A 26,435-nucleotide genomic window follows, 5' to 3' on the forward strand; every position below is an offset into this window, starting at 1 on the left:
TAGATGAAGAACAAGCTGGAATCAAGATTGCCAGGAGAAATATCAATATCCTCAGATATGCAAATGACACCACCCTTATGGTAGAAAGTGAAGAAGAACTAAAGAGCCTCTTGATGAAAGTGAAAGAGGAAAGTGAAAAAGTTGGCTTAAAACTCAACATTCAGAAAACTAAGATCATGGCATACAGTCCCATCACTTCATGACACATAGATGGGGAACAATGGAACAGTGACAGACTTTATTTTGGGGGACTCTAAAATCACAGCAGATGGTGACTGCAGTCATGAAATTAAAAGATGCTTACTCCTTGGAAGGAAAATTATGACCAACCTTGACAGCATATTAAAAAAGGAGAGACATTACTTTGCCAACAAAGGTCCGTCTAGTCAAAGCTATGGTTTTCTGGTAGTCATGTATGGATGTGAGTTGGACTATAAAGAAAGCTGAGCACTGAAGAATTGATGCTTCTGAACTGTGGTGCTGGAGAAGACTCTTGAGAGTCCTTTGGATCTGCTTGCAGTCCTGAGTGTTCACTTGAAACTCCAATACTGTGGCCACCTGATGCAATGAACTGACTCACTGGAAAAGGCCCTGATGCTGGGAAAGATTGAAGGCGGAAGAAGGGGACAACAGAGGATGTGATGGATGGTTGGATGGCATCAGCGACTCAATGGACATGAATCTGGGTAAACCCTGGGAGTTGGTGATGGACAGAGAGTCCTGGTGTGCTGCAGTCCATGGGGTCACAGAGTCTTGACACGACTGAGCAACTGAACTGAACTGCTCAAAACTTAAGGTCATCAAATACAAAAAGTCTGAGAAGTTCATTACAGCACAAAGAAACCTAAGGAGATATGACAACTAAGTGTAAAGTGTTCTAGATAGGATTCTGAAAGAAGAAAAAACATTAAGATAAAAAACTAAGAAAATGCAAATAAAGTATGACTTCAGTTAGTGATACTGTATCAATATAGGTTCATTAACTATGACAAACTGATCATGGGGTAAATGGGAACTCACTGTCCTGTCTTTATAATGCTTTTGTAAATCTAAAACTATCCTAACAAGAAATTTATTTTTAGGGACTTCCCTGGTGGTCCCGTGGTTAAGAATCTGCATTGCAGGTTCAATCCCTGGTTGGAGAACTAAGATCCCACACGCCTTGGAGCAACTAAACCCACCCTGCGACTACTGAGCATGAGCACAATGCAGCCAAATAAATAAATATTTTTTAAAAAAAACCTTATTTTTAAAAGATTATTTACTTGTTAAAATCTTTCATTAATTTTTAAACTTAGTATTTGGCTATTTGTTACAAAAGCTAATACAGCTAATTAATTCTAAACTTAAGAATTCTTCTTAGATAATGCAAGAAAATTAAATAAGAATACTGACATTCTTAAACCTAATTTTAACAGAAGTATATTTTTAACTCTTTAAAATAATCACCCAAACCAAATTAACAGGGTTGCAAGCTAACATTATCTGATGTGCTCTCCTCTGTCTTTCCATTGATATACAATCACCCTTGGATATATATAATATTGAAACAGTTCCTGAAACTTAGAATACTGGTTAAAAATCTGTCAGGCCTCAGAATAAATTAAACAATGCATAGAGTCCTATAACAGAAATACAAGACTTGGAGGATGGTAAGAGATTTCTAAGGTATCTGCCAACAGGACTTGTTACCTCAGGGAGCTCTCTATTCTAAAGAAGGTGCCAAAGCTGACTGACTTGTTTCCCTCCTCCCACCATATTAGCCATTTGTACACACCTCTTTCCAGATGCCTTCAGGAGGGTACTATTTTCAGAGATGCAAATGAAGAAGGGAAACACATTAACAGTGATGGAATCATAACCAAATCTCACTCTGGGGGAGGAGTTTTTCCATGTACTGTTTCTGGCAAACTGTAGACTGCTCAAAATATCCAGGAATAAATTTAAATTTCCCAGACATGTTTTGTTTGGCTGACACAATGTGTTCTGGGGATCCTCCCAGACATTCTGAGTTAAGTGCCAATATTTAAAAATTGGGACAATACACATATGATTTCTAGTTCTTGGAAAAACCAGATCTAGCAATAATGGATCCAGAACTCCCCATGGCAGTAACAAGCAAGAAGGGAGGACCTAAGGAATCATGGAGGAGCTTTCTGGCTCTTCGTTGCTCTTTCCCTACCCAAGCGATTTATTTCACATTCCTGGTATTTACAGGCATTCAGTGTTCTCACTGCCAGCAAGTTAAGTAGTAAAAGCAGTTTTAACACAGAAGCACTAAACTACATTAGGTCATCAGTAAATATCAAACATTTGTCCACAAAACAGGTTCATTCCACAGGCCATCAACTAAAGATTCGGCTGAGGACATGTATATTTTCCAGTATTAAGTGATAAGGCCTTGGAATCCAGAGGTGTAGTCAAGTGAGTTATTGGACAAGATGATTTTTTCTTTAAAGTTCACTGACATATCATAATTTATCTGAACCCATGATTATCTGTATGTTTTATGTCAGAGAGGACTGACAACTTGTTACATTTTTGTACTTAATTTCCCCTTAAAATTAGGATTATTTTCTTATTAGGATTAGAAATTCAACACAAAGTCACTTAAGTAAAAAAGGGGAATAAAAGGTAATTTATTTGCCTACATAACTGGAAAAGATTAGAGTGATGATGACATTACTGGAATCCTGAGCATACAGATCCATACTATAGCTAAGGCTCCCATCTTCCTATTCATCTACCCCGTGAACACTTGCTGTAATGTAACAAAGAGTAGTTAAGGAAATGTTTTGAGTTCAAGTTTCCAGAGAAACTATGACTTGAGTACAGAAACAATTTTAAAAAAAAATAATAAAAGGCTGCACTCAGGTAACAGCAATAGAGTGGTTTTTCTCTTTGAAGACTCTTCTATTCTAACTTACCCTTCCCCAAATTATCCATTTTTTAAAATCTATTCAGTAGTTTATCTAATTAAGACATCACAAATTAGTCTGGATCTTCCTTAACACGTAGCTGAATTCTCCAACACCTGCAATAGGGGGTGTGAGTGAGGATGCAAAGTGGGACTCAGAAATAAGAAAACAGTGACTATTTGGGAAAAAGTGCAGGGGAAAGGAGAAGGAATGAAATGACGTTTTAAGGAACCTCTGCACCTCCTCAAACAAACAAACAAACAAAAAAAAAACCACCACCCACAACTATTATTTCTAAACTGCAGAGTAAGCTTGCCTAATATTAAAAAAAAAAAAAATGGTAGGAAACCCTTCTTTCCTCCATGGCATCATGTTACTAGAATACAATATTTAAGGCTTACTGTGTGAATAAAAAGACTTGTGATTAGCCTGGGAGTTCACCTCCGTTAATAACACAGAAAAGTATGCTTAAAGTTCTAAAAGAATACAAAGAGTACACCAAGAAAATTAAAATTACTGTGTTAACTGCCATACTGTCAACCAAAGGAGGCTTTTAAAAAATGTAACTTTTAAGTTACAACACTGTATAATATACTTGAATTTTATTTTAGTAAGATACAACATATGCCACATCAATTTCATGTTATATTTTCTTGCAGAAGACAACCAGCAAGAAAAAAAGGTACTTGATAGTAATACACACTATAAATTGGGTTTCCCTGGTGGCTCAGACAGTAAACAATCCGCCTGCAATGCAGGAGACCTGGGTTCGATCCCTGGGTTGGAAGATCCCCTGGAGAAGGAAATGGCAACCCACTCCAGTATTCTTGCCTGGAAAAATCCATGGATAGAGAAGCCTGGTGGGCTCCTTCTGAGGGGGTCTCAAAGAGTTGGACACGACTGAGTGACTAATACACACACACACACACACAACAAATTATTTTCTTCCCAATTACTTTTACTATTGCAAATAATTCTATTTTTCTTTAAGATGATTAGGTTCATCTCTTTGTAATTATAGTCTTTCTCAAGTACATCACACCCTTACTGAATCAATCTCATATGTCAAAGACTTAAAGACATATAAGGTACCATTCTCTCCACTGCAGGGAGAAAAACTTCTACTTGTAACTTTATTAAAAAATACATTTTTCCTTTTCAAAAGCACTCATGGTGTACACAGTAATTATAAGCTAGGTTTATTTTTTTTAATGGGCTCCTTCACAAGAAATATCATTTGCTTTTAAAATTTTACTTAAAATACTAACTGGATAAATGTTCCACTGGGAAAATAATCATCTACAAAGTCAGGATTATCATTTTTATCTTCAATAATCTTTCTACCAAAGTTGTCACAAATAGTAAAGTTAAACACAAATCAGACTTTGGTGTCCTTTTATTAATTTAAAATACATGATTTATTTAATACATTATGTAGATTCATTACTTTCATGCCAGTGTAAAGGCTATTGGATACCGCAAAATTTTTGGCTACAGAATCAATAATCTGATTATTTTTATTATTTTTTTCTTTAACTTCTGGAAACATTATCTTCACCCATTTTAAGCTTCAAAGAAAAAGCTGGAACTAAGGTTCACACAAACCATAGTGGAAGTCAGAAATCCAGTAACCAGTGAATTGAGAAAAATTCCTGGGAATGAATGTAGTATTAATAAGAGTATTTTAGTCTACTGTACAGCTATAACTACAGGTATGTGGTACATGTTACTAAAGATATGAGATGAGTCTTAAAATTAGCAAAGGTGATTTTAAACATCCACAAGAAACCTCAAATATGAAAATGTTAAACAGAATCAAATTTAGAGGTCTACAAATAAACCATTTAAGAAGTTACTACTACTACTAAGTTACTCAAGATAACATTTCTGTCTCCTTGCCTCACCAGCCCCACATCCTCTGGGAGTGTGGGTGTTTTTTTTTTCTTAACCCAAACTCCTACTTGGGGAATTTTTTAAAAGATAACTCCTGCCTGTCATTTGCTAATTTATTCCAAAAACTGACCAGGTGGAAATTTTTTGAGCAATAAGTATGCTAATAACTTTATAAGACTGGAAAGTTCTCATTTGACACTTCCTGATTGTTTCAAGTATGAGAGATATTAAACTATGAGAACACACACAATTGCTCCATCTCCTCATCTAAACAACTCTGGGGAGCAATAACCTGAATTTACAACCACGGTGTATATATATATTCCCTTAATAACAAAGCCAGTTTCATGAACTAGCTGATGAGCCAAATATGCAAAGTGTATGAGGCTGAAAGTACAGATACTAATCTGCACACAGTTTTTATGTTTAGTATGTAATTTATCTCATTTTAGCCCACTGCATCAGGGTCAAACCAAAAAACTGTGGATTTGAGCAGGGATAGTGTCACATAAAGAATGATCATAACAGGGAGAAACACAGATAAGTAAAGAGCACTCTAAAAAAATACTCAAGAGCTGAGACAGTACCAGAAGCAAAAAAACAAACCAGGTAGAGAGCCCTTCCCCAAAGCCAGGGCTTGAACTTTGTTGACGATACTAGGTTGCAGCCTACTGGATAGTAAAGAAGTCTGTCAGGTTGGATTCCCTGGGCCTAAGTGGCTGGGAGGTGAGCCCACAAAGGGAGCTGAGAAGCTGCTTGCCAGCAGCATCTGCATGGAGAGGGCCACGGGAAACAACCTATGGAGCAAGCAGCCGCACAGGGAAACATGGGGTGCTGGAGCTGGGGACTGCAATGTCCGTGTCAGGACATGGAGAGGTGGCCACAAATTTGGGGCTGGGGCTGTGAGCTCAACAAGACTCTGTCCACTCTGGGCCCTCACCTGGTGCAAAGAACCACTGGATGTCCCTGTATCTGTGCCACTCATGGTCATGCAGTAGCAGCAAGAAACAAGAAACCCCTCTTTGTGTAAAGTCCCTTTAGATCCTCTACTGACAAACTTAATATCAATCAATGGAGAAATGCTTAAAGGACCAAGCTCCAATATCACAGCAGGTTGATTCAGAGTTGAGAGGGAATCTGATGTAAACAGGCACTCAATGCTCAGGGATCTTCATAAAGGGTAAAACATGACAGAAACAATAAACTGGAAATACACATTATATTAAATGTGACTAAAGGGCAAGATGAAAAACAAAATCTGATTGGGTCACTACTGTCACTTCTCCAGTACACTATGAAAATGAGGAAAATGAACCCAGCAGTTATTATCTCAGAAACATAAGCTATTTGTAGCCCTATAAACCAGCGGTTTCCAAACAGGGTATAAAATACAGTACAGAAGAGGGAAAAAACTTTTCCTATGAAATCTATCTAAAACACAAACTTTATTACTTAATAAACATTCAAATAGCAATATAAGCTGAAGTAATATGCATGCACATGTGTGAAGTTTATAATGAGACATCCCTATACTGAGGTCATATTCAAATGTTTACAGGATACCCAACTAAAAGCAGCCTTAAAGACCACTGACGGCCTACTTTTCCCCATGGACTTCAGGTACTTCTTTGCACCATATAAAAAGGCCAAACACAAATGCAGTTGTTTTTTTTTTTAATCTGATAAAGAATTGATCTTAGTTATATTAGGACATTAGAAACATTTCTTCAACAAGTTGCTTTCATTGCAATTTATAAATATCTATTGATTATAACCTTAAAAGACCTATAAATTGTTGTTGAGAGACCCCAAGGACTGCAGCACACCAGGCTTCCCTGTCCTTCAGTCTTCCAGAGGTTGCTCAAACTTGTGTCCACTGAGTCGGTGATGCCATTCAACCATCTCGTGCTGTCATCCCCTTCTCTTCCTGCCTTCAATCTTTCCCAGCATGAGGGTCTTTTCCAATGAGTCAGCTCTTCATGCAGGTACCCAAAGTATTGGAGCCTCAGCTTCAGCGACAGTCCTTCCAATGAATACTCAGGATTTTTTTCCTTTAGGACTGACTGGTTTGATCTCCTTGCAGTCCAAAGGATTCTCAAGTCTCCTCCAACACCACAGTTCAAAAGGACCAATTCTTCAGCACTCAACCTTCTATATGGTCCAACTCTCACATCCATACAGGACTACTGGAAAAACCACAGCTTTGAGTAGACAGACCTTTGTTGGCAACATAACGTCTCTGCTTTTTAATATGCTGTCTAGGCTGGTCACAGCTTTTCTTTCAAGGAGCAAGCGTCTTCTAATTCCATGGCTGCAGTCACCATCTGCAGTGATTTTGGAGCCCAAGAAAATAAAGTCTCTCACTGTTTCCATTGTTTCCCCATCTATTTGCCATGAAGTGGTGGGACCGGATGCCATGATCTTCATTTTTTGAATGTTGAGTTTTAAGCCAGCTTTTTCACTCTCCTCTTTCACCTTCAACAAGAGGCTCTTTAGTTCCTCTTCACTTTCTGCCACTAATTTCTGTCATCTGTATATCTAAGGTTACTGATATTTCTTCCGGCAATCTTGATTCCAGCTCGTGCTTCATCCAGCCTGGCATTTCGCATGATGTACTCTGCATATAAGTTAAATAAGCAGGGTGACGATATACAGCCTTGATGTACTTCTTTCCCAATTTGCAACATTACTCAAAGCAATTCAAAATTAATGAAATTCCCACAACTGCTAAACAAAGAAACCAAGACATTCTTAAATAAGACTATTACTCAAATGTGATCACAATAACTGCCTATACTCATTGCTCTGCTTTCCTGAAGTTTAGTTTCAAATAATTTAAGGTTATTATTGTAAGTTCTCTTTGTATATATAACAAATTTTAATACCCAAAAAGAAAAAAAAATGTTTCAGTTAGTTTGGGTTTTGCTTTTCAATTAAACGAGTTTATTGACTTGGGCAAGTTACTTATCTGTGCCTCAGCAGTCTCATATATAAATAGGGATAGTAGCCACCCACCTAAGAGGATGACTGAAGATTACAGTGAGCTCATCTCTCTCAGTCCTTCATGCCATCTCTCTCTCTCTCTCTCACACCCAGACACACACATACACCAGTGCCTTGCATACAATCAGTTCAGTTCGGTTGTTCAGTCGTGTCCGACTCTTTGCGACCCCATGGACTGCAGTATGCCAGGCTTCCCTGTCCATCACCAACTCCCAGAGATTACTCAAACTCATGTCCATCGAGTCGGCGATGCTACCCAACCATCTCATCCTCTGTTGTCCCCTTCTCTTCCTGTCTTCATTCTCTCCCAGCATCAGGGTCTTTTCAAATGAGTCAGCTCTTCGTATCAGGTGGCCAAAGTATTGGGAGTTTCAGCTTCAACATCAGTCCTTCCAATGAACACTCAGGACTGATTTCCTTTAGGATGGACAGGTTGGGTCTCCTTGCAGTCCAAGGGACTCTCAAGAGTTTCTCCAACACCACGTTTCAAAAGCATCAATTCTTCGGAGCTCAGCTTTCTTTATAGTCCAACTCTCCCATCCACACATGATCACTGGAAAAACCACAGCCTTGACTGGACGGACCTTTGTTAGCAAAGTAATGTCTCTGCTTTTTAATATGCTGTCTAGGTTGGTTATAACTTTCCTTCCAGCACTTAATAAATGCAAGATATTAAGACAGCTACTACTCAACATACACTCAAGTTTGCTTTATAAAAACGTTTGATCAAATTGAACCCTTGCCTTGAACATAGAAAACTAATGTTGGAATTGAGATGAAATAAGAGTGGTCGGAAGAAACCTAATTTCAGTAGGTAATGGAGCACAAAATTCAACCCACAATTTAAACCAACGTATTCAAGAAAAAAAAAAGAGGAGACAATCCTTCAACAGATTTAACCACTTCTGCTTCAGTAAAATAAGGCATAGCCCCTGCTTTTAAGGAGCTCCAATTTGGGGAGAGGATGAAGTGACAACCACAATGTTAATATGGAAAACCTATGATAAAAAGTCAGAAAAGCACACACAGTTCATTAAAAAAGGATAGGGAATATATCATTAAATCCATTTACGAGTACACAAAGCCCCGTGAAAACTATAATAATAACTAACAATCTGGTAAGATTGAAGAGAAAAAATATGGAGAAATGGAGCTGATAAAAGAAGGAAACACTAAAGGGGAAAGCTAAAGCCAAAGCACAGAGGTGAGGGAAGTTATGTAAACTGTAGTAAAAGAACAAACTATAAATTCTTAAGGCTTTACCTAAAAAAGAAATAAGATATGGCTGCCAATCTGTCAGGCTGGCATGCTAGGTGCCAGGTCATGACAGTCCTTGAATGCAAGGCTAATGAGCTTGAATTTTATTTTTCATGGAAGAGCATTTTATGTGATGCTTGTTAATGTGATGGGTGCTGTGCTGATGCCTCACAATCCAACTATCCTCATTTAACAGGTTAAGCAACTGAGCCCATAGCCAGTAAACAGCGGAGCTGGGATTTCAATTCATGGTGTCTGAACTCTTCCACACTGTGTTACCCTTCTAAAAGTCTTTAAAAATATGATATCCATGCTTTGAAAGGATAACATAATGACAATGTAGCAAACAGATTAGTGAAGTGAATGGACAGAAAAGTACCTTCATGGAAAAAACCTCTGTTGGGTTTTTTTTGTTATAAGAAACTAAGTGGTTACTAATAGTATATCAGATATAACCAGAAAAGGATACAAGAAACAGTGTGTGTATAAAATTAACAGAACTCAGTGACTGGGCTGCAGAGGTGAAAGGAGGAGCTCAAAATGACTCAAGGTTTCAAAACCTAAGTTTGACGGGGAGGGGAGTAGTGACACCAATACCATCAGTCTTTCTTTTGGTAGGGGGTCGGGGAGTGGAGAGGAGCATGAATGGGTTCAATTTCAGACTTGTTTAATTAGAAATACCAACTTGGGGCCTCCCTGATGGCTCGGTGATAAAGAATCCACCTGCCAACACGGGAGACATAGGTTCAATCCCTGATCAGGAAGGATCCCACATGCCAAGGAGCAACTAAGCCCGTGCGCCACAATTACTGAGCCTGTGCTCCAAAGGGTGGGAGCCACAACTGCTGAAGCTCAGGCACCCTAGAAACTGTGCTCTGCAATGAGAAGCCACCACAATGAGAAGCCCAAGCACCGCACCCAGAGAGTAGCCCCCGATCTGTGCAACTAGAGAAAAGCCAGTGCGGCAGCAAAGACTGAGCACTGCCAGAAATAAGTAAATAAATAAAAAGGAAAAACACACAAAAAAAGTACCTACTGAACTCCCATGAGGAAGGGGTCCACAGGGGGCTGGGAACAGAAAGCAAGAGCTAAGAAGAGTGGCAAGGCCTAAGAGAAAATCGCATCCAGAACAACAGGGGATGCTGTCAGAGTGGATACCTGCTGAAGATGAGTACGTAAAGCACGGATTATCAACTAGGGCACATAAGCCACCTTCTGATTAGTGTCCTGTCTCAGGCATGATGATGAGGTGGGAAAAATGATGGAGGGTCACCAATGAAGAGTGAAAGGAAGAAAGGAACACTGAAGAAGTGCCACAACAATCTTCAGAAATGCTGGGTCTAGTCCTCTTAAATACTAATATATTAATATTAGCTCTAACAATGACCATGCCTTTCCAGCAGGTGAAAGGAAGAGCAGTGTAAATGAACTGAAGGGAGAGCAGCTTAAGATGGGGTCAAACATTTTAAAGTGCTAACAGAGGCTGAGCAAGCATCACTTCAGCTTGTAGCCATGAATGGGTCCAATATTACCCAATTTTCTGATTTTCCAGGAGAAATCAAACACTCTCATGTCAACATGAAAGCTTATGATTTTTAAAATGTTGACAATTAAATTTTACTAAACACAACGTGCAGGCATATGAAATAGGCTAAATTGCTGGATTGCTACTTGGGTCTAAAATTAATAAAGTATTACAAATATGCCAAGCAAATGACCTTCAAAAGAGAATTTTCAAAAGACAATATATGGGGTACTTTTCCAAAGAAGCCTGGCAAGAAAGACTAGAAAACAAGAGTTAAAGAAATACATTTAAAAATGGTACTGATGAACCTATTTGCAGGGCAGGAATAGAGACACAAACAAAGATAATGGACTTGTGGACACAGCAGGGGAATGAGAGGGTGAGACGAATCAAGTGGCATTGACATAAATACATTACAATGTGCAAAAACAGATAGCTAGTGGGAATCTTCTATATAACACAGGGAGCCCCGCCCGGCACTCTGTGATGACCTAGAGGGATGGGATGGTGGTGGGTGCAGGGGGAGGCTCAAGAGGGAGAGGTTTTATATACATATCAGTTCAGTTCAGTTCAGTTCAGTCGCTCAGTCATTTCCGACTCTTTGCGACCCCATGAATCGCAGCATGCCAGGCCTCCCTGTCCATCACCAACTCCCAGAGTTTACCCAATCTCATGTCCATCGAGTTGGTGATGCCATCCAGCCATCTCATCCTCTGTCGTCCCCTTCTCCTCCTGCCCCCAATCCCTCCCAGCATCAGGGTCTTTTCCAATGAGTCAACTCTTCACATGAGGTGACCAAAGTATTGGAGTTTCAGCTTCAGCATCAGTCCTTCCAATGAACACCCAGGGCTGATCTCCTTTAGAATGGTCTGGTTAGATCTCCTTGCAGTTCAAGGGACTCTCAAGAGTCTTCTCTAACACCACAGTTCAAAACCATCAATTCTTCGGTGCTCAGCCTTCTTCACAGTCCAACTCTCACATTTGTACATGACCACTGGAAAAACCGTAGCCTTGACTAGATGGACCTTTGTTGGCAAAGTAATGTCTCAGCTTTTTAATGTTATCTAGGTTGGTCATAACTTTCCTTCCAAGGATTAAGTGTCTTTTAATTTCATGGATACTTTCGGCTAATAGGTACTGTTGTATGGCAGAAACCAACGCAACATTATAAAGCAATTACCCTCCAGTTAAAAATTAAAAAGAAAATAAATTTTAGAATAGGAGACATCTCATATGTGGAGAGAGGGGGTTAGAAAAAAGGAAGACAATCTGAAGACATGATCAACAAAGCAATAAGACAAGAAAGACACACACACATCTCTATAAGCTAAAGGAGAGAAATGATGGAAAGAAAAATGTAAAGAAATAGGAAAGTGGAAAGGTTCTCTGAGAAGATGCACAGGTGAAAAGACCATCCAGTCTGGAGCAAGGATTAGGGTCAGTAGAAAGGTTATCTGAGAAGGCCACAGATAAAAAAGATCCACTTGCCAGGTAACAGTCACTTCTTTGCAAATCCAAGGAAGAAAATAAATGATTTAGAGAAAAATATGAAATTTGAGGGAATATAAATATAAATTTTCAGAAAGAATTAAACATAAACACTGAGTATACCTGTGGGACTGTTCCATGTGTAAGTTTCACAATTATTTAACATTTACTGTTTCTCTGATAAAATACAGTTTCTCTATTTAGACATATTTACATCAGTGCCCTGCTTCCAGAGAAATAAATATATTTTAAATCTGAAGTACCAAAAAATGAGTTTATTTAGTGTGGAAAAATTAAATACAATATATTACTTCATTGATGGCTTTGTTAATACCTCTAAGACAAGATCATTCATTCTCTTTTGGGAGAATGTAGAGTAGCAGTAGAATAAAGGAAAAGAGAAAAGAACCATCGGAGAAGAAAATAACGTCTGAAGAGAACAATGCTTGAACTCCCTTTACAATCTCTGGCAACAGTGTTATTAATTTTCTACATTATTCTTACACTTACCGAACTGTTCTGCAGCTGTAACTTTTCTGTTTTACTCATCTAGATTTCAAGTCAGACTTTAGAGGGGGAGGAGAAGGAAAGGGGCGTTCCCTCCTTTCTTTTCGTAAGTTTGAAAACCACCAGAGAAGAAGCTGAAGAGTATTTTACTCAGATTAATATTCTCTTATGGGGTCACAAAGAGTCAGACCTGGCTTGGCGACAGAAAAATATTATTTTATGAGGGAAAGTTTCAGATCTCATCCTTGTAAATGTATTGTTAATAACAGCTAACATTTGCTGTATGCTTCCAGCATCATGATATGCAAAGCCCAACATATATTATATCTTAAGCACAGCAGCTTTAAGGTAGATGTTATTCTTACTTCTAGTCTAGAGATGAGGACACAGGCACAAAACCAAGCTTGAAGTCCCACAGAAGTAAGAGAGCTGGAATTCAAATCACAGTTTAAAATCTATACTTTTGGTTACTAGGTAATACTAGATTCTCTCATCCCAGCCTCTCAAATCCCAGTTTTACAATTTTGGACAAAGGAAAGATATTAATTGCAAAGTCAATAATCTTCTCCTGGCATATTCACACACATTGAGTAATATGTACCCCTTCTCCAAAGACAAAAAGATCTTTCATGAGTTATTATAAAATCTAATCCTGCATTCTCTAAAATGTAGGCTTCAACCAAGTTGGTAAATCAGTAATCTAATGCTATTTTCAGAGTGATAATAGATGACTTGAAAAATGATAGTATTAATGCAAAAAAATTATGCTAGATCATTATCATATATAAAACATCAAAGGTGTTTCCAAAGTGTAAATTAAAATGTTACTTTATATGACAACAATCACCTTACATAATCATGCCTTTGATCAATTCTTCTAACAACCAACAAAAGTCTGTAGCATTTCAATTTCAAGGATAAAGAAACAGGAAAGTCATAGGTAGCATGTCAAGGGTCACAATAAACAATTTTTATGAAAATTAAAATCAACATCCTTAGAATTCCAATACTTTAATTCACAGTATCTAATGGGCTGTCAGGCAAAGTATATGTGAAAGAATCTAGAGGGTAGGTTTTCCTATCAAGTAAAACAAAAGATGATTCTGGGGAGAGGGGAGTTACCAAACACTATAAATGTTTTCATTCAAGACAGGTAAATCCTCAAAGGTCTTTTTGGGTGTTAGTAATTTCTCTTTAGGTAGCGTGTACAACATCAGGTTGCCTTTTCAGAAATACTAAATAGGTCAGAATACTAAATATACTAAGTCTGACTCATTTCTTGCCAACATATTCAACTTTACATACTACTACGGTTAATCCTGAATTACTAAGAAGCAGTAGTTTACGACAAGCATTCAGATACTCTTCCTACAGGCACTCAGATATTCTCCCTATAAAATATCTTCATGCTGATGATGAACTTCATGATCAATTTGTTTGAGGATATAAATTTTATTCACACTGTCTATTATGCTAACTGCAATATCCCATTTTAGTCCGGTAGTTTTTAAAAAAATTTTCCCTAAAAAGATTCAAAATACAGTTATATAAATATGTAGTGGATAAGTCATGGCAAGTTACAGATACAAACTACTTAAGCATCAATTTTAAGTAATGCTTGTGCTCACTTGTGTCCAACTCTTTGCAACCCCATGGATTGTAGCCTGCCAGGCTCCTCTGTCCATAGGGATTCTCCAGGCAACTGTAGTGAATTGTCTTACTCAGGGGACCGACAAAGGTCTGTCTAGTCAAAGCTATGGTTTTTCCAGTAGTCATGTATGGATGGTTAGAGTTGGACCATAAAGAAGGCTGAGTGCCGAAGAATTGGTACTTTTGAACCGTGGTGTTGGAGAAGACACTTGAGTGTCCCTTAGACTGTAAAGCGATCAAACCAGTGAATCCTAAAGAAAATCAACCCTGAATATCCATTGGAGGGAGGGATGCTGAGGCTGAACCTCCAATACTTTGGGCACCTGATGCGAAGACTCAATTCACTGGAAAACACCCTGATGCTGGGAAATATTGAAGGCAGGAGGAGAAGGGAACAACAGAGGACGAGATGGTTGAATGGCATCAGTGACTCAATGGACATTAGTTTGAGCAACCTCTGGGAGCCGGTGAAGAACAGGAAAGCCTGCCATGCTGCAGTTCATGGGGTTGCAAAGAGTCAGACATGAATGAGCAACTGAACAACTCAGGGGATCGTCCCAACCCAGGGATTGAACCTGCGTCTCTAGCACTGACCAGTGGATTCTTTACCACTGAGCCACCTGGAAAGCCCATTAATTTTTAATAGGTATTCTATTAAGCTTCATGTTTTATTCTTTTGAAATATAATCTTGTGCAAGTTTTGTTCAGAAAATAAAAATCTACACTTTTCAGACTATAAACTGACAAAAATACTCATGCTTTTGAATTAAGTGTGTAATGATGTTTTCAAGTTTATGTTAAATGGGACTTCTTATATTTACAGAAATTAGGAAATGATCAAGAATATGTACAAATGTTTATCTAGAAAACACAAAATGTAAGCTATTTATTTTATACAAGTAAAAATGCTAAATGCCTGCTTTTGACAATAATGGCTAATCTAAAAGAAGAAGCAAGCACAATCATCCTGATTTACTGGAAACAAATTTCTCTCAAAATCACAAATATCTGCTTCATTAACTTTGGTAAGTCAAAATTACTACAGGACTTAATTTAAATATTTGTTATGCTAGCTTTCCAGTATCTCTACAGAATTGATTAGGGGAGTTCCCTGGCAGTCCAGTGGTTAGGGTTCAGCACTTTCGTAGCAGGGGTGGGAGGGATACTGACTGGGGCATGTGGGTTCAATCCCTGGTCAGGCAGCTAAGAGGCCAAACAAACAAACACCCCCAAAATAATCGGAATGACAACCAAGTTAATTATTTTTAAATTTAGATTACCTCTCTCTAAATGTAAAATCTGGGACTTCCCTAGCAGCCCCGTGGTTAAGACTCTGTGCTTCCAATGCAGGGGACTCAGATTCGATCTAGGAGCCTACATGCCGCAGAGCAACGAAGGCCGCATGACAGCTACTGAGCCCCAGTGCCCTAAGATCCCACATGCTACAACTAAGACCCAATCCGGTCAAATAAATAAATAATAGTAAAAAAAAAAAAAAAAAGTAAAGCTTGTATCTAGGCGTGATAAACTTAGAACATAAATAACATTGCCTACCAAACCTCTGGAGATGGTGAGGGGACAGGGAGGCCTGGTATGCTGCAGTCCATGGGGTTGCAAAGAGTTGGACATGACTAGGTAACTGAACACACACTGTAATACTGCCTATATGTCAGGCATCAATAAGGATGCCAAATCTTCCACACGAATACATTATCCATATATTTGAAAATCGTGTTTTAAAGAACTGCTTCATTTTGACCATTTATCCACATAGTTCAATCTTCCTAAACAAATGCCTGACAACACTGAACATTTTCTGATAAATCAATGTCATAGTGAACAAGCATTATATGGCAAAGATGAGATCTTAAGAGGCAATTTGGGTAAACAAACATTTAAACAGAGTAAACAGTTCTTAATCCTATGACCTCATAGGTCTTCAGATTAAACAATTCACTGTTAGTAAAGCATCTACTAGTGCCTGCTTTGAACATTAATTTTTTTCCTCTTCAATCTGTTCAGTCTATAATGCCAAGCTTCATCCTCACCCCAAAGTATGAGCTAAAACCTTGTGTGGATTGTTGTAGACCTCCTATTTGAACTCAAAGACATCTGACTTCTCACTGCCTAACACTGCTCCTTTGAACAAAGTCACAAAAGCAGTAAAATGAAGAGTGAACAATTTAGATGGAGCAGAAAATTCCTGGTGAATAGTGAAAGTGTGAAAAAAAAGTAGTAACAAAGCATTGAGATCACTGGGCTCAAGCTTCAACGTGGATTTGAGCCTATGTACCAACATTTCTCAGATCGATTCCCTGGACATATGCTGGGTTTTTGGCATTCATTACAAGAAATTTTAAATTATATTTTAATTTTGATGCTCCTCAAAAATAAAAATGTATGCATGTTCTGAATCAACTAGACTAGAAGGCCACCTTACAACAAAGGGCTACCTGGGTTTGTGCTTATTAGTGAATTGTGCCCAGTAATTTCCTGAAAGTAGTGTTTTCCAATTTGTTGGTTATGATGAGTTAGTGGATAACAAAATCAACAGCAGCTTTAAAAAAATAATAAATGAATACAGAATGCATCACACATAGTAAAGGTAAGTATTTCTGTCTGACAATCTTGTTTCAGTGGACAACTAGGTGGTGAAGTAAAAAAAGTTACATCTTACTCTGAGCTGAATAACTCTAAAATCTACACTCTTGAGTTTCTGCAAACACCAACTTGAAAAAAACTCATGAGCACTGGACTGTCACTGAGGTAGAAGGTTAAAAGCAGGATGTTGGGAGAATTCCACAAATTGAATGACAGGTTAAAAGAAGTTTATCAGTTAAGAAAAAATAAGTTCAAACATTAGGACAAGAACTATACTGCTATTATTAAATTGTGTAAGGCAGAGAGACAACACAAAACACCAAATACAGACTAGATTTAACGTTAAGGTAAAGAACCATGGGAAATGAGAGATTGTTCCATAAATTTTCCAAAGGTACAATGATGGGGTGGGGTGCCTTTATATTTGGAGACTGAGATTAGAAAGCAGGAATGAAATGCTTTTTGCCAACCAGAGAAAAGGGGCAATTAGATATGATTTGAAAATCTAATAATCTTTGAATATCACAGAATATATGTGAGAAGAAAGCAGAGGTGAAGCTATACAGAATAAAATTCTGACCCATAAAATTGCCCGGACTTGCAGAGAATAATAAATGCAAGTGGGATATGTCGTTCAGTTCAATTCAGTTGCTCAGTCATGTCCAACTCTTTGCAACCCCATGGACTGCAGCATGACAGGCCTCCCTGTCCATCACAAACTCCCAGAGCTTACTAAAACTCACATCCATTGAGTCAGCGATGCCATCCAACCATCTCATCCTCTGTCATCCCCTTCTCCTGCCTTCAATCTTTCCCAGCATCAGGGTCTTCTGTAATTAGTCAGTCCTTCGCATCAGGTAGCCAAAGTATTGGAGTTTCAGCTTCAGCATCAGTCCTTCCAATGAATATTCAAGACTGATTTCCTGTTGGATGGATTGGCTGATCTCCTTGCTGTCCAAGGGACTCTCAAGAGTATTCCCCAACACCACAGTTCAAAAGCATCAATTCTTTGGCACTCAGCTTTCTTTAGGGTCCAACTCTAACATACATAGATGACTACTGGAAAAACCATAGCTTTGACTACATGGACCTTTGCTGGCAAAGTAATGTTTCTGTTTTTTAATAAGCTGTCTAGGTTGATCATAACTTTTCTTACAAGGAGCAAGCCTCTTTTAATTTTATGGCTGCAGTCACTATCTGCGGTGATTTTGGAGCCCCCCAAAATAAAATCTGTCACTGTTTCCACTGTTTCCCCATCTACTTGCCATGAAGTGATAGGACCAGATGCCATGATCTTAGTTTTCTGAATGTTGAGTTTTAAGCCAACTTCTTCACTCTTTCACTTTCATCAGGAGGCTCTTTTCTTTAGTTTTTCTTTGCTTTCTGCTATAAGGGTGATGTCATCTGCATATCTGAGGTTATTGACCCTGACAGTCTTGATTCCAGCTTGTGCTTCATCCAGTCCAGTGTTTCTCATGATGTGCTCTGCATATATGTTAAATAAGCAGGGTGACAATATACAGCATCAATTCTTTGGCACTCAGCTTTCTTTAGGGTCCAACTCTCACATACATAGATGACTACTGGAAAAACCATAGCTTTGACTACATGGACCTTTGCTGGCAAAGTAATGTTTCTGTTTTTTATGTACTTGATGTACTCCTTTCCCGATTTGGAACCAGTCTGTTGTTCCAAGTCCAGTTCTGTTGCTTCTTGACCTGCATAAGGATTTCTCAGGAGGCAGGTCAGGTGATCTGGTATTCCCATCTCTTGAAGAGTTTTCCAGTTTGTTGTGATCCACACAGTCAAAGGCTTAGGTACAGTCAATAAAGCAGGAATAGATTTTTTTTTCCTGGAACTTTCTTGCTTTTCCGACTATCCAACAGATGTTGGCAATTTGATCTCTTGTTCCTCTGCCTCTTCTAAAACCAGCTTGAACATCTGGAAGTTCACAGTTCATGTACTGTTGAAGTCTGGCTTGGAGAATTTTAAGCATCATTTTGCTAGCATATGAGATGAGTGCAATTGTGTGGTAGTTTGAACATTCTTTGGCACTGTCTTTCTTTGGGATTAGAAAGAAAACTGACCTTTTCCAGTCCTATGGCCACTGCTGAGTTTGCCAATTTTGCCGGCATATTGAGTGCAGCACTTTCACAGCGTCATCTTTTAGGATGTAAAACAGCTCAACTGGAATTCCATCACCTCACTAGCTTTGTTTGTCGTGATGCTTCCTAAGGCCCACTTGACTTCACATTCCAGGATGTCTGGCTCTAGGTGAGTGATTACACCATCAGGATATGTCACAGATTGTTATAAAATTGGTCCCTGAAAATCACATCTCCCTATACCCACAAAGAGGCTGATTTTGACTACTTGTTGAGCCAGTGGGTCATGATACAATCAGAAGCTTGGAAAGCAGCTGTTTGAGGGAACTGGCATTCCTGCTGCAAAGTGAAGAAATTCAGGCTATCTCACTAGAGGGTAGAGGGTGAAGCAGAGACGAGCCAACTTAACTGGGACTCCTCAAACAAATCACCAACCACAAGACATGAGTGGGATCATCTGGGATCACTCAGTTCAGACAACCAACCAGCTGACTGCAGGACTATCCATCAGGCCCATAAACTTGATAACAGTAATAAAAAAGGCTACTCTTTTAGAGCCACTGTATTTGAATAGTTACCTGGCATTAACTTATACAGGGTATTTCAAGAAAAAACAAAGGCTGTAAGATTCTGAACTTCTAAATATGCCAGGACCACAAACTTGGAAACGCAAGTCTTCAGGAAATGGTAACTATATATCATCGACACTTACAAGATCAGTTAAAATTCCTTGGTTTGGATCTTACACCCTTAAGCTGGTTCTAATCTACCTTTTCTATCCTATTTTTCATCTCAGCCCCTGACGTTTTCTCCAAGATGCCAAAGTTGCTCCAGTTTTCTGAGGTTTATTCTCATCCTTCTAACATTAGTTACCCACATTTAAGACCCAAGGTAAACAGTGCTTTCCTTTCCTGTTCAATTTTTAGCTAATTTAAGTAATTTCAAAATGCTCTAGTTTTTCTTAATTCACACTCTATTTACTGTATCACCAGGTACTTTACTATCTAATAGTATTACTTGCTTAACTATGAATGTACGTGCCAGATTTTGTAAACTCTATGTTACAAATCTCCATAGCTCTTAGTGCTCCTATATGAGGATTTTAAATATTTGTTTAAAATAAATGTAAAAATATATACTTAATTGATTGAATTTTAAAAAATCTTGGCTAAATATAGGTAAGGTGGGAAAGGTAACACTTTTTCTGATGAGGTACACTGTGCAACTCTAAATGCTAAAAGAGAAACAACGAATCAAGAGACTCTCCTGGAAAACACATAGTGACAAGTTACACAGGGCATCTGACAAACACATTAATAATGAGTAACTTTCCATTTCAGAAGCAAGGCTACTCACATATTGGTTGGTTAATTTTATGAACTGAATTTGTGTGGGAGTTGAGAAAAATAAGGTAATTTCTCAACTTTGACAGAATCTCAAGGGAAATAAGTACAGCAGCAGTTTCATAGTTAAGACCATATATTTTTAAAAATCCTCGGTTTTGCAGGTTAGTAATATAAAATATTATGAATGGCAATTGCAGAATACATCTTCCCTTCCCCCATTTTAAGTTAGGACCAAGAAGTGTTAAGGAGACAAGCAAAATTTGGTAAAGCTTTCCTTTGCTAGACCTGGTAAAAGTATATTCTGGAAAGTGGAATTTAATGTTTCTAGCATGCAATCATTCTAATTATGAACACTTAAATTATTTCCCCTGAGCATTACCTAAACTTTTGAAGTTTAAATGACTTATTACTCCCTCAATACCTAAAGTAATTATCACTAATTAACAAGCAAGCCATCTTTTCTTCTGATTTGAAGTGACCTACAAATTAACTTAAGATAGTCTCTAAGAATCAAGTCTGGTTTCTCAAGAAGTTTAAGAATTTTCAAAATTCTTGCCACTACAATTAAAAAGAAACATAACATGCAGACAAAAGAATCAACTTGTATCAAATAGATGAAAGAAACATATACAAAGATACACTGTAACTGCACAATTTTAACTTAGTAGCTCTCAATGGTTTTAATTTCACTTTTGTTTCTTACACCAATAAGGCACTAAACATAGTCAATAAAGGCATTAAGGTCTAAGTCAAATCCCATCTCTTCAATAAAGCCTTCTGATACCCCAGGCTGATGTCCTTACTACCTATTTTGAATTCTACTGAAACTACTGCACATGAAATTAAATTATTCTTTTAAATAATCACCAACAATTAACTGAATAAGACACAGACTAGAATCAATATACAATTTAAAACAGAAAGCCACAGGTTTACACGTGCAGCTACAAAATGCTCTCAGATACCTTTTTTTTTGCGGGGGGGGGGGTGGTGGTGGTGAAACAAAGATGCACTGTACACTATGCCCTCATTTTAAAATTTTTTCTTAAAAGAGTAAACGGCATTTCTGGAAAGATCCTTAAAATACTATTAAGGGACTGTCTTTGTGGAAAGTGACTGGACACCTAGGGTGGGAAGGAGATCAAGTTTTCAGTGTTTGTCTTTTAAAAAATCTTTTTAACATACCACATTTTCAATTTAAAAAGAGAATAAAATATAAAGCAAGTATGTTAGTGATACACAGCCTTTCAACTCTCTTCAACTGTCATCTTGAAGTGACATTTAAATCTTTTCTTTTCTGGGGGTTTGGGGTGAGGAAGCAACAATGCTTTGCCACTTGGCATGTGAGATCCTAGCTCACCTGTGAGACCAGGGATTGACTCTCACGCCCCCTGCAGTAGAAGCAGAAATCTAAGTACTGGACCGCCAAGGATGTACCTAAAGTGATATTTAAATCTTATCTTATTCCTTTACATCTTACTAGTCTCTTGTATCTTCTTATAAGCACAGAATTTCAGTGATTGTGAAAGGTCAAATCTCTGCTTTAATCAGGTCAACTAAGTATGCTGAATTTGCCACCCTTTTTAACCTAGTAAAAGTGAACTGTTTGAGTAATTAGGCAATTGCTTGTAATTTCTGCTAAGAAAGTAGAAATGCTCACGTTCAACGTGCACTGAAGCTCAGTGTGCATTTACACAGTGGTCAAAAAGCACTGGCCTGGATCTGTTCCAGATTAACTACATTTTTTAATATACCTATGTGCCTAGTTGCTCCGTCATATCTGACTCTGCAACCCCGTGGACTGTAGCCTGCCAGGCTCCTCTGTCCATGGGGGACTGTCCAGGCAAGAATACTGGAGTGGGTTGCCATGCCCTCCTTCAGGAGATCTTCCCAATCCAGGGATCAAACCCAGGTCTCCAGCATTGCAAGTGGTTTATTGTCTGAGCCAGCAGGGAACCCAGTATCCCTATATATTAATGTAAAAAGAACATAACAACCAAAAACATTAATATATTCCTTTTCTTTCTTGCCACTGTTTCTCAGAAGGGCACTGTGGGTCTTTAGGAAAAGCGGTACATTTCAATGGTGTGCAACTGTCCTGGAGACTTCAGAAAATATAGCATCCATGGCCCATGAGCACTAAATGCCAGTTATCACAACCCCAGTCACTGGAGCAACCAAACAACTGACCCCACATATTTCCAAATGTCCTTGAAGAGAGAAATGTAGTGGGAAAAAGCACTATGCCTAGTTGAGGAGCACTGCTTATATGAATTATGCTATGAACAAAGGTATGAGATATGTGTGTGTGTGTATGATATGCAACTGAATCTCCACAACAGCAATTCCACCTTTTAAAATAATTATTAGGGACTTCCCTGGTGGTCCGCTAAGATTCCACTCTCCCAATTCAAGAACTAGATCCTGCATGCCACAACTAAGTATCCCACCTGTAGCAATGAAGATTGAAGATCTCGTATCACAACTGAACCCGGCACAGCCAAATAAATAATTTTTTTTTAATTTAAAAAATGGTAATCAGTTTTGATAATAACCAAAAAACAGTCATTATTCATCAAGCAGTCATCCAGTCCAGTATATAATGCTGTCAACAAACACCATGCTCCAACAACTCATTCTTCAACTATTACAAGGGCATAACTTTTAAAATGAACAGTCATTTTAAAGTCCTTTCAGAACAATTCTTCTACTGGAATGCCTCTGCTGAAACTTCCAAATAAACAGTGTTCTGTATAAAAGATATACATCACACGTTGCTGCAATTATTTGTCTCTTTCTCCAGAGACTGTAGAATCCTTGTGACCAAGGACCACACTCATGGTTGCCTGGTCCACGGTGCAGGTATTCAGTAATAACGCTGAATGTGCGAGTGAATGCTGGTCTAGTCTAATACAGCAGAGAGTCCCAAGTCCCAGCTACAATCAGTTTTTATACATAATAATGATAGAGATATTTTTATTCTAATTTGGTTTTTTAAAAAGTAAGCACTATCCAGATTACAACTAGCTTATATAGATATAAAGAAATCTAAGATTTTTCTTTACAGACACTCCCATGTGCCCATCCTCTACCACCTTCCCCTCCTTTTCCTTTTAAGCTTAAAACAAATGCTCATGAAAAAGTGAGGCATGCTTCCAGGCAGCGAACCAATATAAAGAGCAAAACAATACTGTTAACAATAAGAAAAACGTAAACATTTTTTCATTTCTATTTTAGAGTTCTTCTCAGAACTCAAGAAATCTGTTACTCTCCTATACCTCATTCAAAAAGAAAGAAAAATCCATAACAGAAAAGAGTAAGCAACTTTATTTCTGTTGGTTTCACTTCATTCTCCAGAATTCACCTTTTGTTGAGGTAAAAAAATCCAAGATATAAACTAAGTCATATTTTAAAATAAATGCAACAATGAGGATTACACAAGCACTAAGCATCAACACTTACAGAATGTTAACTCTGAAGCACACTGAGAAATATTTATTCATCTTTGCCTTCCTGAAGCATGTGAATATCCCAGTTTTACAAGGAAACCTCAGATAGAAAAAGCTAAATAATAAAGGTAGATGCAATTTCTAGCTCCTAGTATTTCTAGCACTGTTTTTAGACCACTCTAATAAATTCTGTAATTGTTTGTTAACCATTGCTGGCAATTCCTATCTGAAATGTTAAGTAACAATGGCTATGATACAATTTTAAAGAAACAACTGTTTCCAGTTACCTCCCATCTGGCAAAACCAAATAGGTAACCAAATATATACACACACATACATATAGAAAATGTTCTATAGCGGATCTGAAACATCAGATACACCCTCATATTCAAATAATGGAGATCACTTTTAAGTGCAGTTACATTATTGTGGGATTTTAGTGCCTGCAATACTTCATGATTTTTGAAATTCACCAACCCAGCATTTATTACTATTTCAAGTAGCACTGGTCAGTAAAAACAATGTACATGTTTTAAGACTGAACACTTAAAACTGCTACAAGAAATTTCTTTCATGTTGACAAAAAAGGAAGACTGCTTCATACATTAAAAATCATTTTAAAGTGACAACTATCTATGTTGCACACGCTCCAGATGAAGACAACTTGCATGAGACTTCACTTTCCCAGAAATATTAATTCTGCTTATAATTACAGCTGGTCGAGAGTATTTACAGCAATCAGCCTTAAATCCATCAGTGGAAACTGTTACCTGAAAAATGTCTTTCAGCAAAGATACACTTTTCACGGACTAAAAAGCTAACTTCACTTACAAATGAAAGAGCTCCTTTTATGCATATCTTACTAAAGTTTTGTGGCTTTTTAAAACAAAAAATCTAAGATAAACTTTAATATCTACAAGGCCAATTAGGAATGAGTGGTTACAGTCAGGATAGTGAGATTAGTAAATTTCAACAATTCTTTAAACCTAGGATTTAAAGGAATGACATAATCTCTAATTATGCCATATATAACCAGACCTATATTACCTTAAGTGGGTGGCTTTCACATTGCATTTATTCCCAGAAAGTCACCTTGCAGTCTCACAAATTCGTTTTTAGTTTGCTTGTTTCAAGAAAATGAACCACTATCAAATAATCTGTGACAATAAGGTGCAAACAACAATGGAGAATTTTGAGTATGGGATCAAGTATCCCTGATCTTGTAAAGATTTCAGAACGTGGAGGCTAAAAATAAGTGAAAATGTGATCGACTCTGATATGCTAAAACGGCCCACCATTGTTCCACCTTAAGTTCAGTATCTTTCCGAAACAACTTCTCTATAATGTGTTCACAAACTAACTCGAAATGCGACCAGTATAAATTCCTTTGCTTCCTCAAGAAAATAATCTAACCAAATCTTCACCATAGCCAGCAGCAGCACCTTGAAATTTCAAACTTAACTGGAGGGTATGTAATCAAGTCCAAATGTAGACACAAACTCCTCGATTTCTATCAAGCAAACAGTGCTATTAACATTCCAAATCCTGGTTAGAACGCAGTTACTGGAAAGCAGTGTCCTTGTTGCAAAAAAAAGGAGGGTAAGGCCTGAAACTGACCTGACCACGGGGCCACATAACCGTCTCCGTTCCACCGGGAGACCAAACAGGGACGGCTCCAAGTGATAGGGAGGTGGGTAGACAGGGGAAGGAAGGGCAAAGAGGAAAGCACACTCCTCCAAGTGTGAAAGCAAAAGAGAAGCGGACTCTGGAGAAGCCACCCCATAGGGACATTCGACCCTAGGATACACACACAGCTTCTCTCCGCCGAGGAGAGCAACCTTTACCATGGAAGCGGGGCTCCCAGCAAGTAAAGGCAGGAGGGGACAACCTCCGCCCCCCTACCCCCGAACGTCTCGCCGGCTAGAAGGGGTCGGCGGGGACTGCTCCTCGGAACATCAACAAAGGCCCCTTCAGTCCTAAAGCGAAACTCGAACAACAAAGGCCGGGAGACAGCAAGAACGGGACCGGGGGGCGGGACGGATGAAAGCAAGCTAGCGGAGGCAAAGGAATCAAACCAGTGGGGGCGCAGGCCCGTCGGAGTGGGAAGCAGGGGCGCAGAGCCGCGGGGCGCGGTAATCCCCAGTGCACAATAAGAGGAGGAAGCGAACCTGGCCTCCATTCCCCGCTTACCCTCTCCCACAGCGGGGAGGGCTCCAGACCTCGCCGTCTGCATCTCTTGGTCTCGGGGACCGCGCAGTCCCGAGTTCGGGGAAGGAAAGAGGAGGGGGGATTTTCCATCCTGACCACAACTCCCTTCCCCCAGCCGACAACAACCGCCACAACGGCAGCCACACAAAGGCGCCTTCCTGGTACTCGCCGCTCCCGCCAGGGCGGCGGCGCCGACGATGCCAAGGCAGCGCCGACCACCGCTCGGCCGCCAGGCGCTCGCTCGCCCTCTTCCCCCTCTAGAAGGGGGAAAGGGGGAGGGGACCCCAGGCGCCCTCACCTGGCACAGCTGCTGACAGTACTCCGTAGCCGCCTCCACGGCCGGCACCCGGCTCTCCCGCAGCTGCCGCTCCAGCTCCTGGAGCCGCTCGCCTAGGCGCTGCAGCTCCGCGGCGCAGCCGCCTCCGCCGCGACTCAACCTCTCCTGCTCGGCCTCTTCGTCCGCCATCTTCACACCCCACTCCGTC

General features: G+C 39.0%; 1 protein-coding gene across 1 annotated transcript in view; it reads right to left on the bottom strand.

The window, feature by feature from the left end:
- The window catches only part of ZNF292 (zinc finger protein 292), a 93,184-nt gene extending 66,749 nt beyond the window's left edge, over positions 1-26,435 (bottom strand). The window contains exon 1 of the mRNA XM_040238836.1: positions 26,249-26,435. Coding sequence (XP_040094770.1) covers positions 26,249-26,416 — 168 coding nt within the window. The 5' untranslated portion in view covers positions 26,417-26,435. The remainder of the gene's footprint in view (positions 1-26,248) is intronic.

Source organism: Oryx dammah, unplaced genomic scaffold, assembly GCF_014754425.2.
Source record: "Oryx dammah isolate SB20612 unplaced genomic scaffold, SCBI_Odam_1.1 HiC_scaffold_4, whole genome shotgun sequence".
NCBI classification, from domain to species: domain Eukaryota; kingdom Metazoa; phylum Chordata; class Mammalia; order Artiodactyla; family Bovidae; genus Oryx; species Oryx dammah.